This window comes from Larimichthys crocea, chromosome XIX, assembly GCF_000972845.2.
Source record: "Larimichthys crocea isolate SSNF chromosome XIX, L_crocea_2.0, whole genome shotgun sequence".
NCBI lineage: Eukaryota > Metazoa > Chordata > Actinopteri > Sciaenidae > Larimichthys > Larimichthys crocea.
Genome location: NC_040029.1, coordinates 6,904,951 through 6,920,781, shown reverse-complemented (window position 1 = coordinate 6,920,781; position 15,831 = coordinate 6,904,951). Strand labels below are relative to the sequence as shown.

Here is a 15,831-nt window from a genome sequence, read left to right as displayed (position 1 = left end):
ACTCAAATGGTTTTTGGTTTAATAGTTGTTCTTCAGTTCGAGCAACCCAGTTTACTGATGAAATGGACTGGCCTGAATGGATGTTGTGAATAAAGTTTGAACCTCACAATGACGTTTTATGTAGCCTGTAATGTAACTAATGACCAGCATTACTCTGTGTGACAGAAGCAACATTTTGCTGGTAGTTTAATCTGATACATAACTAAAACAGTGGGTTAACATCTTTTTCATGTCTAATTTGGCTGACAAAACGACTAAAATATTAAAATCTATATCAATATTTATTTCTTAAAAACGCCTCAATAATGCTACTGAAATGAACCTGGGTGAAATAAATTGAAATAGTTTCTGACAAAATAACTCAAATTTATTAAAATGTGCTAGTCACTGGAAGAAAATGGCTGCTATAAAGCTGCTAAAAGCTATCAAACACATTCATATATATCACATATCTGTTCCTTTTAGTTTTTTTAATGTTTCATAAAAAAATATAATAACCAAATCAAATAATTCAGCCATAATCACAGTTTTAACCTGCGATCCCTCGCCTTAAAATCTGATATTCAATGCCAATTATTAAGGGTAGGCTACTGCCGGTTAGCTTGATATTTAATACATAATTTATTTGTGTATTTTATTTTGTATTGATAATCTGAATCTGAATATCGGCCTTGATATAAAATAGCATAAATAAATAATTAATTTCTTGCTTTTTCCACCTTTTAACTTTACATTTATGAGGATTTCTAAGAAATTAATGCAGTTTGTGTGTGTGTGCGTGTGCGCGTGTGCACAGGAGCATCTCAGTGATGGTGCTGATGCAGGGCACGGTCACGCGCCGCGGCATCGTGCCCGGGAGCGCGCCTTTAATGCAAGTCAGTCAGGACGATGCGGTTGTCTCTGCGCATCCTCTCCGGGCTCTCCCTCTGCAGACCGGGCAGCACCCCCCGAGTCTCACCCCGCCGTTAAGAAAACACAAACACGCACACACACACACAGATCAAGTCCGACCTTCCCCGCAGAGAGTGTCGCTGTCACCGCTGCACACGGAGGCCTGTATACCGACTGTCTTGAGCTTCGCACCGGGACGCAGCGCTGCGGTTGTTTGGCCATGGCGCAGCCGAGGAAAGCCGGACATCTTCGGCTTGGATGAAGGACGCGTTGCGCAGCAGCTAAACCGGGAGGTTCTTGTACTTTCCCGCGGTGAGGAAACGCTTTTTTGTTGCCAATAATGATCTAAGTCTCCGTTAAAGTGAAATTTAAACTCTGTCTTGGCCCGGGACGCAGGGAGAATCATCAAGGCCCCACTGGAAGGTCCCTGAACCTCACTTTGGACACCACCCTGCCCAAAAACAGACTCCATTTCCAGCCTTTGTTTATTTGTTTGTACCCGCATTATTTGTTGTGGGCGGTGTAAACAGTGCCAGCAGCATCAGCATCAGCATCAGCAGCAGAGATGATGGATGCGTCGGAGTGCGGGGTGAGGGTGATGTGTCGCTTCAGGCCCCTGAACGAGGCCGAAATCACCCGAGGAGACAAATACATCCCCAAATTCAAAGAGGACGACACCGTGGTCATAACGGCAAGTCCTCTCATTGTTGTTGTTGTGATGTCGATGTGTTTTATTGTTTACTGTGTGACACTGCAGTGCTCACAGACAGAAAGTCACCTGGAGCTCTGCAGGCAGGCTGGGGATGCCAAGTGCGCAGTAAACCTGGAGTCCTGTGGGAGGTTTTACAGGAATATGAAGGCAGAATGACAAATATTTCACACTATGTGACAAAAATATACATATTAAAGAGAAAGTATGCATCAACACAACTGTGAGAAACCTTCAGGTTTAGAGAAACTGTATTAGCCAACAGACATAAAAAAACAGACATAATAATACTGTAAAATTCCTTCTTAAAATAGCCGATAATATATCACAGTTGTTTCTTTGACATCTAGTCAAATATTTTATATAAAATGATTAAAAAAAACGATTTAAAAAATGCACTTTATATCAGATTTTAGCGATTGTGTACAGGATTGGTGCTGCTTTAGCTGTGATGCATCTAAAGATTTCGTAAAAAGGGAAGTGCAGTTCCTCAAACATCCACTTGAGGCTGGCTCCAGAAGTGAGTCAGTCCCCAATGTTTCACAGCAGATATAAACATGTTTACAGCCTGGTACAAAAAACAGTTTTGGTCTCTGTAGCTAATTTCCCCGTTCATGACAACTGCGCTGAGGGTGAATTTATATACAACTCACCTGTTCAGATTATATTAAGCTTAAAGTTATGCAGAAATAAGAGTGTGGACGCTTTGTGGTGTGGGTGCGTCAATTGGCCGCTGATGATCCACATCTTTGCTGATTTTTAGAGGCAGGATTACCAAGATGATGGTAGCTTGACATATACGCATAAGTGGTCAATTTTATATATATATATATATATCTATTTGGGCTTTCTAATCTTTCCTGTATAGTAGCAGCTGAAGAGTGACGGGAATGACATGCAGTAAATTGCCACAGGTTGGATTCAAACCCTGGGCCGCTGTACGCGTGGCGTGCATTTTACCTACTGAGCTAACCAGCACCCCTGAACTGTGACACTTTCATCAATGTGGAGAATTAAGATGAATCAATTATCTTGATTTCTTTGGTCGCAAACACGTTCAGGAAGTAATAATTTGACTGTCATGGGTCAAAGGTCGTACTCTGCACTCACTGACTCACCGTTTTAAATCTGCTGATTCAGGAGGCAACAGGGGTACGTTTGTGTGCACTGACTTTGGTTTAGAGCATCTTTGAGGCTTGTTTTACACACCTGACATTCTAGGTGGGTGGAGACAGCAGACAAATTGTTTGTGTAGACAAAGATTGCACCTGAGAAGTCCTTGATGTCGTGTTTTCCCAACTGTCCTTCAACATAGCTCAATATTTACATCTAAAAAACCAGAAAGCTAGAAATTACGCTTATGATCAGTGCCTAAATCTGTCAACGTGATCTGTGAAATCTGTAAAATGTATTTCACAGTTAGGAGATTAATCGGTCACCGCGCTCGCCAGCAGCAGCCCTGCATGTCCTGCATTATTCATCGAGCTGCATTATTGCACAGAAACACAGACTGCACGTCACCTCCATCAATCAAACTTTAAGAAACACATTACAGAGGCCGCGCGCTCTGATACTGTTCGTGTCAGTGGTTTCTCTGCTTTATGTCGGCCGTTCAGAGAGAACGAGAGTGCTGCTGCTGCCTCCAAGTGCTGAGAGCTGCTTTTCACAGCACAGCGAGGCTTTTAGCCTCCTGGGAGGCCGAGTCAGGAGTGATGGATGGTCAGACTGGAAGATACTGGGAGCTACAGCTCAGGACTTTCAGTTTTAAAGCATCACACTGATAGAAACAACCTTTATCGTGCACCTGATGTAACATTTTCTCATCTTGACACTCTCAGATCTGTAAGAGTTCCAGTTCCTGCCACATGGAGCATGCAGTATTTCTTACATAAATGAATCTTTATATGTTGGTGATGTAGATCTGTGTCATTTTTCCATAATTATGGCTTCACAGGTGAATTTATTTTGGATATTTGTTAATAATTCTAGCAGATAATAGCAGATAGTCATGTTTGTTTCTTTGCATTTTTCTTGATTAAATGAGATATTCAGAAAAGTTATCGCTGGGGTACACTTAAAAAATCAGCGTCCTTCGGTCTTTAAATCTTAAAAAAGAAGAAAAACAATTTGACATTTACAGAAATTGATATTTTGGTATACATAATGTGATGTTTTCTCAACTGTAGTGCAGTTTTTCCCCTGTTGGCAAGAGGTTATGTTACCATTTTGGTCTGATGTGATCTTGTGTTGTTTTCTGAAAATAAAATCTAAAACAGTTCAAAATAAGAAAAGATAAAATGTCAAGCTGTTGTTTGTTGTGTTATTAACGTGTCTTACTTTTGTTGTTCTGTAACAGAGTAAACCGTACGTGTTTGACCGCGTGCTGCCTCCCAACACGTCGCAGGAACAAGTGTACGACCAGTGTGCCAAACAGATCGTTAAAGGTACGAATGTTTGGGCGTGAAGTGATGAAACTCTGCTCTTATGTAACTGTAATCTTAATCTTAACTTAATCTGTCCTCCATCCTTGTTCCCTCGAGTCTCTTCTTTGGGATTTCACGTCATCTACCCATCTCGTTAGTCTGTGCACATGACCAACACTCTTTAATCAACTGTAACATCTGATTAATTAATGGCTGCTTGCAGCGAAAATTGAACTAACCTTGAAGTAGATTTATGATTTGATAATTCCAGAGTTGATTTCAGGACTTGAAACTTCATTTGGGCTTGATTCAATGACTCGACACTCGGTTTAAGGACTTGACATTTAATTTGAGGACGTGAATTTTGTTTTGACACTTGACTTAGACTTCATTTTAGGCCTTGAGACTTGGACATTCCCCAGAAGAGGAGAGACATTGCTGGTCGCAGTACGGTAGCTGCAGTTAGAGTAATAAAAACAGAAGTATTTTATACACATACTTGATATCCAAGGTCATAAAACACATTTATTCCCCCAGCACTGATGAGTAATATTGTCGTATTCATTGATCAAAGGTGTTTTCGTGTCCTTCTAGATGTGCTGGGCGGTTACAATGGGACCATCTTCGCCTACGGACAGACGTCCTCTGGGAAGACACACACCATGGAGGTGAGAGACTCTTTGAGTCCACTGTACCTCTGACTTTTTGCTGTGACTGTCACCAACCGCTCGATAAATCCCAGAGTCATTATATAAAGACTGTCAGTGACCTTTTGAGCTCCGGACTCCGATCAGAGGATTAGAGCGCAGCGGGCATTGTGTAACAGACTTAGAACAAACGCTTAGTCCGGTCCAGCTCGACGATGGCTGAGATCTGAGGAATGAAAACCCTGACAGTAGAGAGCGTCTTGTACCAGGAAGGTTAACTATCTGCAAACACTGACGTTTCAAAGGCTGTTTGAGGTTTTATAGCAGATTTTAAGTGGAAAAAAGTTGAATTCTTGACACAAACAGCCCTCAAAGGAGATCAACATTAGGCTTCACTGTATAAATCAAGTTTTAATTCCCCCTGATGTTCCTCTTAAAAATCTCCTCAAGTGGCTTCAGAGCTGGACAAACGATAGAAAACATTAAAACATCAGAGTCTGTTGCTGATTTCAGGGCAAGCTGCACGACCCCCAGCTGATGGGGATCATCCCTCGCATCTCCCACGACATCTTTGACCACATCTACTCCATGGACGAGAACCTCGAGTTTCACATCAAGGTAAAGAACATTAAACAACATTAAAACAATCCCTCAATACCTTCATCACCCTTATAGACATGATGCAGTGCTGTAGATTAAACGAGCCAACGGTATATAAAGTAGTTAAATGAGCTCAACCTTCTACAGCAGTAATACAATACAGTACTTTTAAGGTACTTTTAATGCAGGGTGTTCACTTATAGTGGAGTATATTTACTTAAGTAGTGGATCTCAATACTTCTTCCACCAGTGACTGTGTTCTTGTAGGTCCCCGTCTAATAAAATAAGCAATTATATTGTTCTTAGATCACATCTAATGTCTGTTTCCGTCTTTGTATGACAACATTATTATATTATAATGATTCTATCTGACAGACATTTAAAGTTTGGACTTCTTCACAGGTTTCTTATTTTGAAATCTACTTAGACAAGATCAGAGACCTGCTGGATGGTAAGAAACACTATTTATGTAAAGTTTGAAGGTGACAGTTAAAGTATTTTAGCACGATGAATGCTTTATTAATAGTCTTTGTTCTGTTTGAAGTGTCAAAGACGAACCTCGCTGTGCATGAAGACAAAAACAGAGTGCCCTACGTCAAGGTTGGTGAACTTTTGATATCACAGCAGATTCAAAATTATTTAAGTAGTAATAGTCATTAGTAGGGTAAATAAATCTTTGTCTTTCTGTATCAGGGTTGCACTGAGCGTTTTGTGTCCAGTCCGGAGGAGGTGATGGATGTCATCGATGAGGGCAAAGCCAATCGACATGTGGCAGTGACTAGTATGCATTTTAAATGTTTTTTCAGCAATATCTTTAAAGAAAAAATCGGAATGCAACAATGTAAAACTACTCATTTGAAATGTAGTGGAGTAGAAGTAGCAGAAAAACTGTTATTCTGTTTTTTTATCACCTTCTAGACATGAATGAGCACAGCTCTCGCAGCCACAGCATCTTCCTCATCAACATCAAGCAGGAAAACATCGAGACGGAGAAGAAACTGTCGGGGAAGCTCTACCTGGTCGACCTGGCGGGAAGCGAGAAGGTCATTCTGAGTCAGAATCAGAAAGACGGAGTTAATGTGTAGTCAGAGGTGGCGAGCTGTTGAGTTTGATTCATTATAAATCTGAATTAAAGTCTGTGTGTGGGACAGGTCAGTAAGACGGGAGCAGAGGGAGCCGTGCTGGACGAGGCGAAGAACATCAACAAGTCTCTGTCGGCGCTGGGAAACGTCATCTCAGCTCTAGCCGAGGGAACAGTAAGGCTCTGTTTGTAGCTGGCATTAAAATACATCGCGAGTGACCACAATCAGTCAGAGCTAACACTCTGGGACAAACATGTTTTTTACTTCGTGTTTAACATTTGCTAGAGTAGACAGCGTTATTATGTTTCTCCAGGCACAACAGCTCTTAAAATTGGGTGATTTTTTAATGACAAACTGATACAATGGTTTGTTGAAGGAAAGAAACAACTTAATGTGTTTCATTTAGTGCAATTAGCCTGAGCTGTTTCGCCAAATTTACACTATTAGGTTTGTTCCCACTCAACAACTCTCATAATTGTGTGTCACCTTGTTTCGTGCCCTCCTTCAAGGACACATTCACGTACACACTGCTGAAACAAAGTGTCTCAATTGATGTCCACCTAGGACTCAGGTGTCATGGTTGCCTCTATCTACTCACATTTGAAATAAACCTGTGACAATGAAACGTTTCTTTTTTTTTGTTTTTCAGAAAACTCACGTCCCGTACAGAGACAGTAAGATGACTCGGATCCTGCAGGACTCCCTGGGTGGAAACTGTCGCACCACCATCATCATCTGCTGCTCGCCGTCCATCTACAACGAGGCCGAGACCAAGTCCACGCTCATGTTCGGACAGAGGTACCTACAGAATTCTGTGTCTGTTGTTTTTCTACAAATATAATTGGAACTAGTCGACGTTGAGTCCTTACAGACTGTACAGTAGAGAAACAGAAACAAGGCACAGGTGAGGTGTGTGTGAAGATGAATGGTGACTCATTGTGATGACGTCAGTGCTGAACACTAGCAGCCAGATGGCTCTGAGTTCCCCACTGTGCATCTGGGTTTATTTCTATTCATATATTTGTGTGATGAAACCGTCCACACCTTGTTTTGTTTTGTTTTTGTGCCGGCAGAAGAAGAATAACCCCGAGCAGTGCGCTATTTCTCATCTGTGATCCCCCGGTCTTCTCTAGTTTCCTGTTTTGTTTCAGCGTGTGAAAAATCCAGCTGTAAAATCTCCGCCGAGTCTCGAACGACAGTGTCAGAGTTCAGAGTGCTTATGTAATAAATCACAAAGTAGCATCAGTGACGGGGAGATAACAGATGAGCGATTACTGTGCAGCCATCTGCTCTCTGCTGAGCACGAACTGGGAGGAAATGAAGAGTTTCAATCTGAAATGAGATTTCCACCGTTAAGAGGGAAGATGAAGGTCCTCTGGCAGAAAACAACCTGTCACACGTGCAATTTATGTCCATTTAAAGTGGCCTGTGCAGGACAGTATTTCCTTGCATCCCACTGACATTAATTTGAATTTAACATTAAATTAATACTAAAACGTTTGATTTCTCCAGTTTCTCATAACTGTTTTGGCTAAAACGTTTGATTTCTCCAGTTTCTCATAACTGTTTTGGCTCAACCTTGACCCTAAAAAAAATTACTGTACTTGATATCGAATTTCTCTTTTTGAAATTCTCTTTTTATTTGGTAATGACAGGGTCCATACAGTTTAATCATTTCTGTTAAAGCTACGGTCGAATCTAACTGTTCTATCTCTCCAAAACATAACATAGCAGGAAGTAAGGATCAATAACGTCAATAAGCATACAGGAAAAGAAGTTTACTAGACAAATATTTGGTAGTACAAATAAATGTCCAGACGAAGGTACAAAATCTTGACTTCCAATGATGCAATCTCTGGTCAGTTTAACGTTAGGGCAGCGTAACATTACCAAACCACATGTGCGTCCAATAAAGACGGGAGTAATCAGAGAAGTGGACTGTGCGTCTTTAAACTCTGTACGTCTGTTTTAGAGCCAAGACCATTAAGAACACGGTGTCGGTGAACCTCGAGCTGACGGCCGAGGAGTGGAAGAAGAAATACGAGAAGGAGAAAGAGAAGAACAAGAGCCTGAAAAACATCATCCAGAGGCTGGAGGCTGAACTCAACCGCTGGAGGAACGGTGAGATAAAAAGGAAGAAAACAAAATGAAATGTCGTCTTTTCTTTTTTAAAGCTATCCCCTCATTTAGTGTTGTTGCTTTGTTATGTTTCTCCACACATTTATGCAGCCTTTATATTTAATTTGTCACCAATCTGCACATATCAGACAGTTTAGGCTCCATTCAAACAGGATCTAGCACTGAGCGCCATTCATTTGAATTTCGGTGTGAGCTATCTAGCACTGAGCGCCATTCATTTGAATTTCGGTGTGAGCTGCAGGGGAACGCAGTGATTTATTTATTAAAATGGCACAACATCCATGAGTTTTATCACCTTTGGCTGGTACGCCGTAGATAACACAAACAATAATGCCTCATACTAAACACATACTCCTGTAGCTGATATATTATCCAACGCACAAACGCTCTGCAGCTCGACCTCTGGGCTTTGGTTTAATAAAATCTTTCTACATCTGAAAACTGCTGAAAATCCTCAAGAATTGTTTCATTCCTGATGATCATCCTGCAGATCTGTGGTCAGTTATAACCTAATTGTACCTTTAACGTCATGTAACAGGAGATCGATCATAACAATGTTCATATACACATTGTAGATCAAGGGCATTATATAGTGTGTTGTTTGCAGCCTCTCCTCCACAGCATCCTTGCCCTTTCTTCCACCTCTGTTGCATGGTAACCACGGAAACCCCGCCTCTCTTGTCTCTTTCTCTCTGGCCATTGTTTTTTAATCTTTTAACTCCCTCGCGGGTGCTGATGACGCTCCCCCTCCTTAGCAACCTCACACACACACACACACACACACACACACACACACACACCATGCTGATGCAGTGTTTCCGTCATGAGTCAGCCGCTGGCTCCATGCCGAGCCATTTAAACAGAGCAGCTCTTCAACCCTTTTCAGTCTGTCCTCTCCCCCGTCGTCTCATTCACTGATAGCTTTCATCTCAGTGGAAGCAAACCTCAATTAGAAAGTCAATAATTATAATACACGATCAGTACTTCCATCTACTGCTGCTCACAGGTTTGCACACACTCTTATCTGTTTTAGAACAACACAAGATGTTAGGGTGAGATCGCTTTACTGTAAATACACGGGACATTTGATGCTGCGTGATACATCATGTATTCGGATCTGATGTGATGCTCGACTCGACTGTGACAGTGCGACATTTTGTAAATTATTACCGTGACAGTGTCATAAATAAAGTCCATGTTACAGGCGAGAACGTCCCCGAGGAGGAGCAGCTGAGCGCTAAAGATCAGAAGAACGTTGAGCCATGCGACAACACTCCCATCATCGACAACCTGCTCCCGGCCGCAGGAGGCGTCCCGGTCACGAGAGACGAGCAGAGCAAATACGAGGAGGACATCACCAACCTCTACAAACAGCTGGATGACAAGGTGCTCTCTCTTTTATTGTAGTCCGGCTCAAAACTGCACTTTGTCGCATTACACTGCAAAAAAAAAAACAGACCCGGTCATGTGTCTCTTTTTCATTTTCAGACGTATAAAGCTTACTTCATCATATTATCAGTCATAACGCTGACTAATAGTCATGCTGGCTGACATAAATATCATTTGATTACTGGATGATGTCTCTGAAATCAAAACCAAACAGAAAAAAGACAAGAAAATCTTTAAAAATCTGTGTAAAGAGACGATAAATAAGTTTATAGGAAACCCTAAAAATGCCAAATTAACTAAAAGAAAGAGAGAAAAAACAATTTCACTACAAATAAGTTTGATATATCTGCCTGGAAATCTAAAATAATTAGTTTTCTCTTGTACAGGATGATGAGATCAACCAGCACAGTCAGCTGGCTGAAAAACTCAAGGAGCAGATGCTGGACCAGGAAGAGGTTTGCCTCCATGTGTATCATATAAAAACATGTGAGTTTACGCTGGTGTCAGTGTGTATGTGTTTGCCGACACGTCTTTCGTCTTCGCAGCTGCTGGCGTCGACCCGCCGCGACCACGAGAAGATCCAGGAGGAGCTGTGCCGGCTGCAGACGGAGAACGAGCTGGCCAAAGAGGAGGTGAAGGAGGTGCTGCAGGCCCTGGAGGAGCTGGCCGTCAACTACGACCAGAAGAGCCAAGAGGTGGAGGAGAGAGATCAGGCCAACCTGCAGCTGGCCGAGGAGCTGCAGCACAAGACGGTGAGCGCTGCAGATGTATTTAAACATTTAAACAAAATTTAAATCTTGGAAATAAGGACTATGTTTCCCATCATGCAAATGATGATTTATCTGTAGATCAGGATAAAATGTGTGTGTGTGTGTGTGTGTGTTGTGGACAGGCGTTGCTGTCGGCGGTGCAGCGGGAGCTCAATCAAATGCAAGAGCTGAACGGCCTGCAGAGGAAGAGAGCCGCCGAGGTCCTCAACCTGCTGCTGCGAGACCTCAGCGACATTGGGGCCATCATCGGCACCAGCGACGTCAAGACCGCCGCGGTGAGGCTGGACACACATATATAAACATACACACTCACACGTCATCTCTCACACTCACACCCTAAACACCTCTCCAACTTTCAGTCCTCAGAGATGAAGGGGAACGGCTCGGCGGTGGAGGAGGAGTTCACCGTGGCTCGCCTCTACATCAGCAAGATGAAGTCCGAGGTCAAATCTCTGGTGAACCGCAGCAAGCAGCTGGAGAGCGCTCAGGGCGACGCCCACCGCAAGATCCAGGCCAACGAGAAGGAGCTGGCATCCTGTCAGCTGCTCATATCCCAGGTAACTATCAGCGAGGTGACAGCCGCTTCTTTACTTACTTTGCTCTTTCTATGCTTCATGTTGTCTCCTCTGTGTGCAGCACCAGGCCAAGATCAAGTCTCTGACTGACTACATGCAGAACATGGAGCAGAAGAAGAGGCAGCTGGAGGAGAGTCAGGACTCTCTGATTGAGGAGCTCGCCAAACTACACGGCAAGACAAACAGACCAACTGCTTTTAGTGTCGTATGAATCGCCTGATAAGAGAGTCATGTGTGAAATATTCATGTTTTTGTTGGTTCTCAGAGAAAAGACACGAGGTGTCGAGGGAGGAGAAGGAGAAGGAGGACATCAGCAGACTGGATGGAGACGACGACATCAAGGTGAGGAAGAGGTGGCCCTGCCGTCTGCTCGCAGCTGGAAACTGCCACAGTCAGATGAGGTGAGATGATTGTTTGTCTCTAATGCGTTTTTCCGTCTCCCACCTCCAGAAAACGCTGGAGGAGCAGCTGGAGAACCACAGGGAGGCTCATCAGAAGCAGCTGAGCCGTCTCCGAGACGAGATCGAAGACAAGCAGAGGATGCTGGATGAACTCACAGAGTAAGGACACACACACAAACAGCTCTGCAGACTGTTTTTTTTTCAGATTTCTTTCACATCCAGATACATTTGGTGCTGCTTTCAGTCAAGTATGTGTTCAAAGAGGCTTTTGAAGATAAGAAAGAAGAGCGTGAAGCTGCTGCATGAAAGTCATTTAGATGTGGGTTCAAAGTCACTTTCACTCTTGAATTTTCAAAGATTCAAGGACCTCTGAGATTTAGTTCAGGAAGTTAAGAAGCTTTATTTAAATGTGACACTTACTGGACGGCGTATCCATGGCGTTTTAATACCCAGCAGAAGTTAGCTCAGCAGGAAACGAGGTTTTAATGATTTCACAACAGACATCTTAAAGATCATTCAAGATATTCAAACCTTTGTGCGGTGGCTCTGAAAAGGTTTTCTCTGAGAATCAACCGACGGCTGATTATTTCCACTATCTCACAGTCTTAACCAGGGTCTGTTATTGGAGCAGGAGAGACTCATGTCGGACTACGACAAATTAAAGGCTGAAGAGCAGGAAAAGGATGCCAAGCTACAGAAACTCATGTAGGTACCAGATGAACACTGGCATCTAACTGGATTATTGAGTAGTATCTGATACGTGTTGTAATGTCTCTGTTTTCTATCCAGACTTTTGAACGAACAGAGTGAGCAGGCCAGAGAGGACCTGAAGGGCCTGGAGGAGACTGTGGTGAGTTACCCTCCATTTAAGAAAAAAATAAATAAAAATCCCCTTCCCACCCTATGGTGGGTGGTGTGTCTTCCTGGAGCTTGGGTCCTCTACCAGAGGCCTGGGAGCTTGAGGGTTCTGCACAGTAGCTGTTCCTAGGACTGGACACACTTCTGGACCTCAGGTGTTGCACCTTGAATCTGCTGTAGCCACTCCTCCAGTTTGTGGGTCACAGTTCCCAGTGCTCTGATAGACCACTGGCACCACGGTTGCTTTTACTCCCCACATCTTCTTGAACTCCTCTTTCAGCCCTTGATATTTCTCGATCTTCTCGTGTTGCTTCTTCCTGATATTGCGGTCACTTGGAATTGCTCCTTCTTCTGTTGTTTGTCTGGTTGGTTAGCCATCACCAGCTTGTCGGTCTGGATTTTGAGGTCCCACAGTATCTTGGCTTGGTCATTCTCAACCACCTTATGAGGCGTCTTCCATTTGTGACCTTGGGATTTCCAGCCCATACTCCTGTACACTATGCCATCCACTTGGTTATGTGCTTTACCTGCCAGCATCTTACACCCTGCTATTATGCGCTGAGCTGTCTCAGGGCCATCTTGTGTCCTGTCTGGTGTGGTAGAGTGTGGTAGAGCCCCACCTACCATCACCACCTACATACATACTTTCTTTAATTTGACGGTGGTGCTTGCGATGCAGGGGCTTGCCCCTACCATGGTGGTTCATCATCATCCCCTTCTGCAGAATCAGGTATTCACCTTGCAGCTTGTCTTTGGGGGCCATCTTCCTAATGTACTCCTGGATCTTGTTTGTTTCATCCTGGAGCCCTCTTGTGCATTGTGAGGAGCTTGTGTCGATCTCCTCCTTTGGCCAGCAGGGTACGTTGTTGTTTGCAGGTCAGTTGTTAAGTTAAGTCTCTTACTCTTGCTTCTCTTACTTTGCTTCTCTTACTCTTGCTTCTCTTACTCTTGCTTCTCTTACTTTGCTTCTCTTACTTTGCTTCTCTTACTTTGCTTCTCTTACTTTGCTTCTCTTACTTTGCTTCTCTTACTTTGCTTCTCTTACTTTGCTTCTCTTACTTTGCTTCTCTTACTTTGCTTCTCTTACTTTGCTTCTCTTACTTTGCTTCTCTTACTTTGCTTCTCTTACTTTGCTTCTCTTACTTTGCTTCTCTTACTTTGCTTCTCTTACTTTGCTTCTCTTACTTTGCTTCTCTTACTTTGCTTCTCTTACTTTGCTTCTCTTACTTTGCTTCTCTTACTCTTGCTTCTCTTACTCTTGCTTCTCTTACTTTGCTTCTCTTACTTTGCTTCTCTTACTTTGCTTCTCTTACTTTGCTTCTCTTACTTTGCTTCTCTTACTTTGCTTCTCTTACTTTGCTTCTCTTACTTTGCTTCTCTTACTTTGCTTCTCTTACTTTGCTTCTCTTACTTTGCTTCTCTTACTTTGCTTCTCTTACTTTGCTTCTCTTACTTTGCTTCTCTTACTTTGCTTCTCTTACTTTGCTTCTCTTACTTTGCTTCTCTTACTTTGCTTCTCTTACTCTTGCTTCTCTTACTCTTGCTTCTCTTACTTTGCTTCTCTTACTTTGCTTCTCTTACTCTTGCTTCTCTTACTCTTGCTTCTCTTACTTTGCTTCTCTTACTTTGCTTCTCTTACTCTTGCTTCTCTTACTCTTGCTTCTCTTACTCTGCTTCTCTTACTTTGCTTCTCTTACTCTTGCTTCTCTTACTCTTGCTTCTCTTACTTTGCTTCTCTTACTTTGCTTCTCTTACTCTTGCTTCTCTTACTCTTGCTTCTCTTACTTTGCTTCTCTTACTCTTGCTTCTCTTACTCTGGCTTCTCTTACTCTTGCTTCTCTTACTCTGGCTTCTCTTACTCTGGCTTCTCTTACTCTGGCTTCTCTTACTCTGCTTCTCTTACTCTTGCTTCTCTTACTCTTGCTTCTCTTACTCTGGCTTCTCTTACTTTGCTTCTCTTACTCTTGCTTCTCTTACTCTGGCTTCTCTTACTTTGCTTCTCTTACTCTGGCTTCTCTTACTTTGCTTCTCTTACTTTGCTTCTCTTACTCTTGCTTCTCTTACTCTGGCTTCTCTTACTCTGGCTTCTCTTACTTTGCTTCTCTTACTCTTGCTTCTCTTACTTTGGTCTTCTTACTTTGCTTCTCTTATTCTTGCTTCTCTTACTCTGGCTTCTCTTACTTCTGTTCCTCCTTACACTCTTGCTTCTCTTACGTTGCTTCTCTTATCTTGCTTCGCTTACTTTCTTCTCTTACGTTGCTTCTCTTACTCGTGCTTCTCTTACTCTCGTCCCCCCTTTTTTTTTTTTGGCTTCTCTTACGCTTGCTTCTCTTACTTTTGCTTCCTCTACATTGCTTCTCTGACTCTTGCTTCCTTTACTTTGCGTCGCTTACTCGTGCTTCTCTACTTTGCTTCCGCTTACCTTGCTTCTCTTACGCTTTGCTTCTCTTACTTTGATTCGATACTCTTGCTTCTCTTACTTGGCTTCTCTTACTCTTGCTCTCTTACTTTGCTGTCTCTTACTTTGCTTCTCTTACTCTTGCGTCTCGTACTTTGCTTCGCTTACTTAACTCTTTTTCTTCTCTTTACTTTTGCGTCTCTTACTGTTGCTTCTCTTACTCGTGCTATCTCTTACGTTGCGTCTCTTACTCTTGCGTCTCGTACTTTGCTCTTCTTACGTTGCTTCCTTAACTCTTGCTTCTCTTACTGTTGCTTCTCTTACTTTGGCTTCTCGTACACGCTTGCTTCTCTTACTTTGCTTCTCTTACTCTTGCGTCTCTTACGCTTGCTGTCTCTAACCGTGCTCTCTTACTTTGCTTCTCTTACTCTGGCTTCTCGTACTTTGCTTTCTCTTACGCTTGCTTCTTCTTACTTTGCTTCTCTTTACTTTGCTTGCGTACTCGTCGCTTGCGTCTCGTAACTTTGTTCTCTTACGTGTGCTTCTCGTTACCTTTGCTTCTCTTACTTGCTTCCTCTTACTCTTGCTTCTCTTAAGCTTGCTCTCTTACTACTTTGCTTCGCTTACTTTGCTTCTCTTTACTTTGCTTCTCTTACTTTGCTTCTCTTACTCCTTGCTTTCCTTACTCTTTGCTTCTCGTACTTTGCCTTCTCTTACTACTTTGCTTCTCTTACTCTTGCGTCTCTTACTCTGCTTCCTCTTACTTTGGATTCTCTTAACTATTGTCTTCTCTTACTTTGCTTTTGCTTCTCTTACACTCTTCTTCTCTTAACTCTTGCTTCTCTTACTCTTAGCTTCTCTTACTCTTGCCTTTCTCGTACTCTTGCGTTGCCCCCGCCCCTTCCACAGGGTTAACTTTTGTTGCCCAGCCCCTTCCTCTCTCTGGTTG

General features: G+C 42.8%; 1 protein-coding gene across 1 annotated transcript in view; it reads left to right on the top strand.

The window, feature by feature from the left end:
• Positions 1-836: 836 nt before the first annotated feature.
• LOC104926228 (kinesin heavy chain) overlaps positions 837-15,831 on the top strand; it is a 20,055-nt gene continuing 5,060 nt past the window's right edge. The window contains exons 1-21 of the mRNA XM_027291796.1: positions 837-1,582; positions 3,957-4,044; positions 4,618-4,691; positions 5,184-5,288; positions 5,673-5,721; positions 5,815-5,870; positions 5,964-6,051; positions 6,189-6,313; positions 6,422-6,526; positions 7,002-7,150; positions 8,325-8,473; positions 9,696-9,877; positions 10,267-10,335; positions 10,426-10,632; positions 10,773-10,925; positions 11,010-11,207; positions 11,287-11,398; positions 11,491-11,567; positions 11,676-11,785; positions 12,230-12,331; positions 12,416-12,476. Coding sequence (XP_027147597.1) covers positions 1,457-1,582; positions 3,957-4,044; positions 4,618-4,691; positions 5,184-5,288; positions 5,673-5,721; positions 5,815-5,870; positions 5,964-6,051; positions 6,189-6,313; positions 6,422-6,526; positions 7,002-7,150; positions 8,325-8,473; positions 9,696-9,877; positions 10,267-10,335; positions 10,426-10,632; positions 10,773-10,925; positions 11,010-11,207; positions 11,287-11,398; positions 11,491-11,567; positions 11,676-11,785; positions 12,230-12,331; positions 12,416-12,476 — 2,385 coding nt within the window. The 5' untranslated portion in view covers positions 837-1,456. The remainder of the gene's footprint in view (positions 1,583-3,956; positions 4,045-4,617; positions 4,692-5,183; positions 5,289-5,672; positions 5,722-5,814; positions 5,871-5,963; positions 6,052-6,188; positions 6,314-6,421; positions 6,527-7,001; positions 7,151-8,324; positions 8,474-9,695; positions 9,878-10,266; positions 10,336-10,425; positions 10,633-10,772; positions 10,926-11,009; positions 11,208-11,286; positions 11,399-11,490; positions 11,568-11,675; positions 11,786-12,229; positions 12,332-12,415; positions 12,477-15,831) is intronic.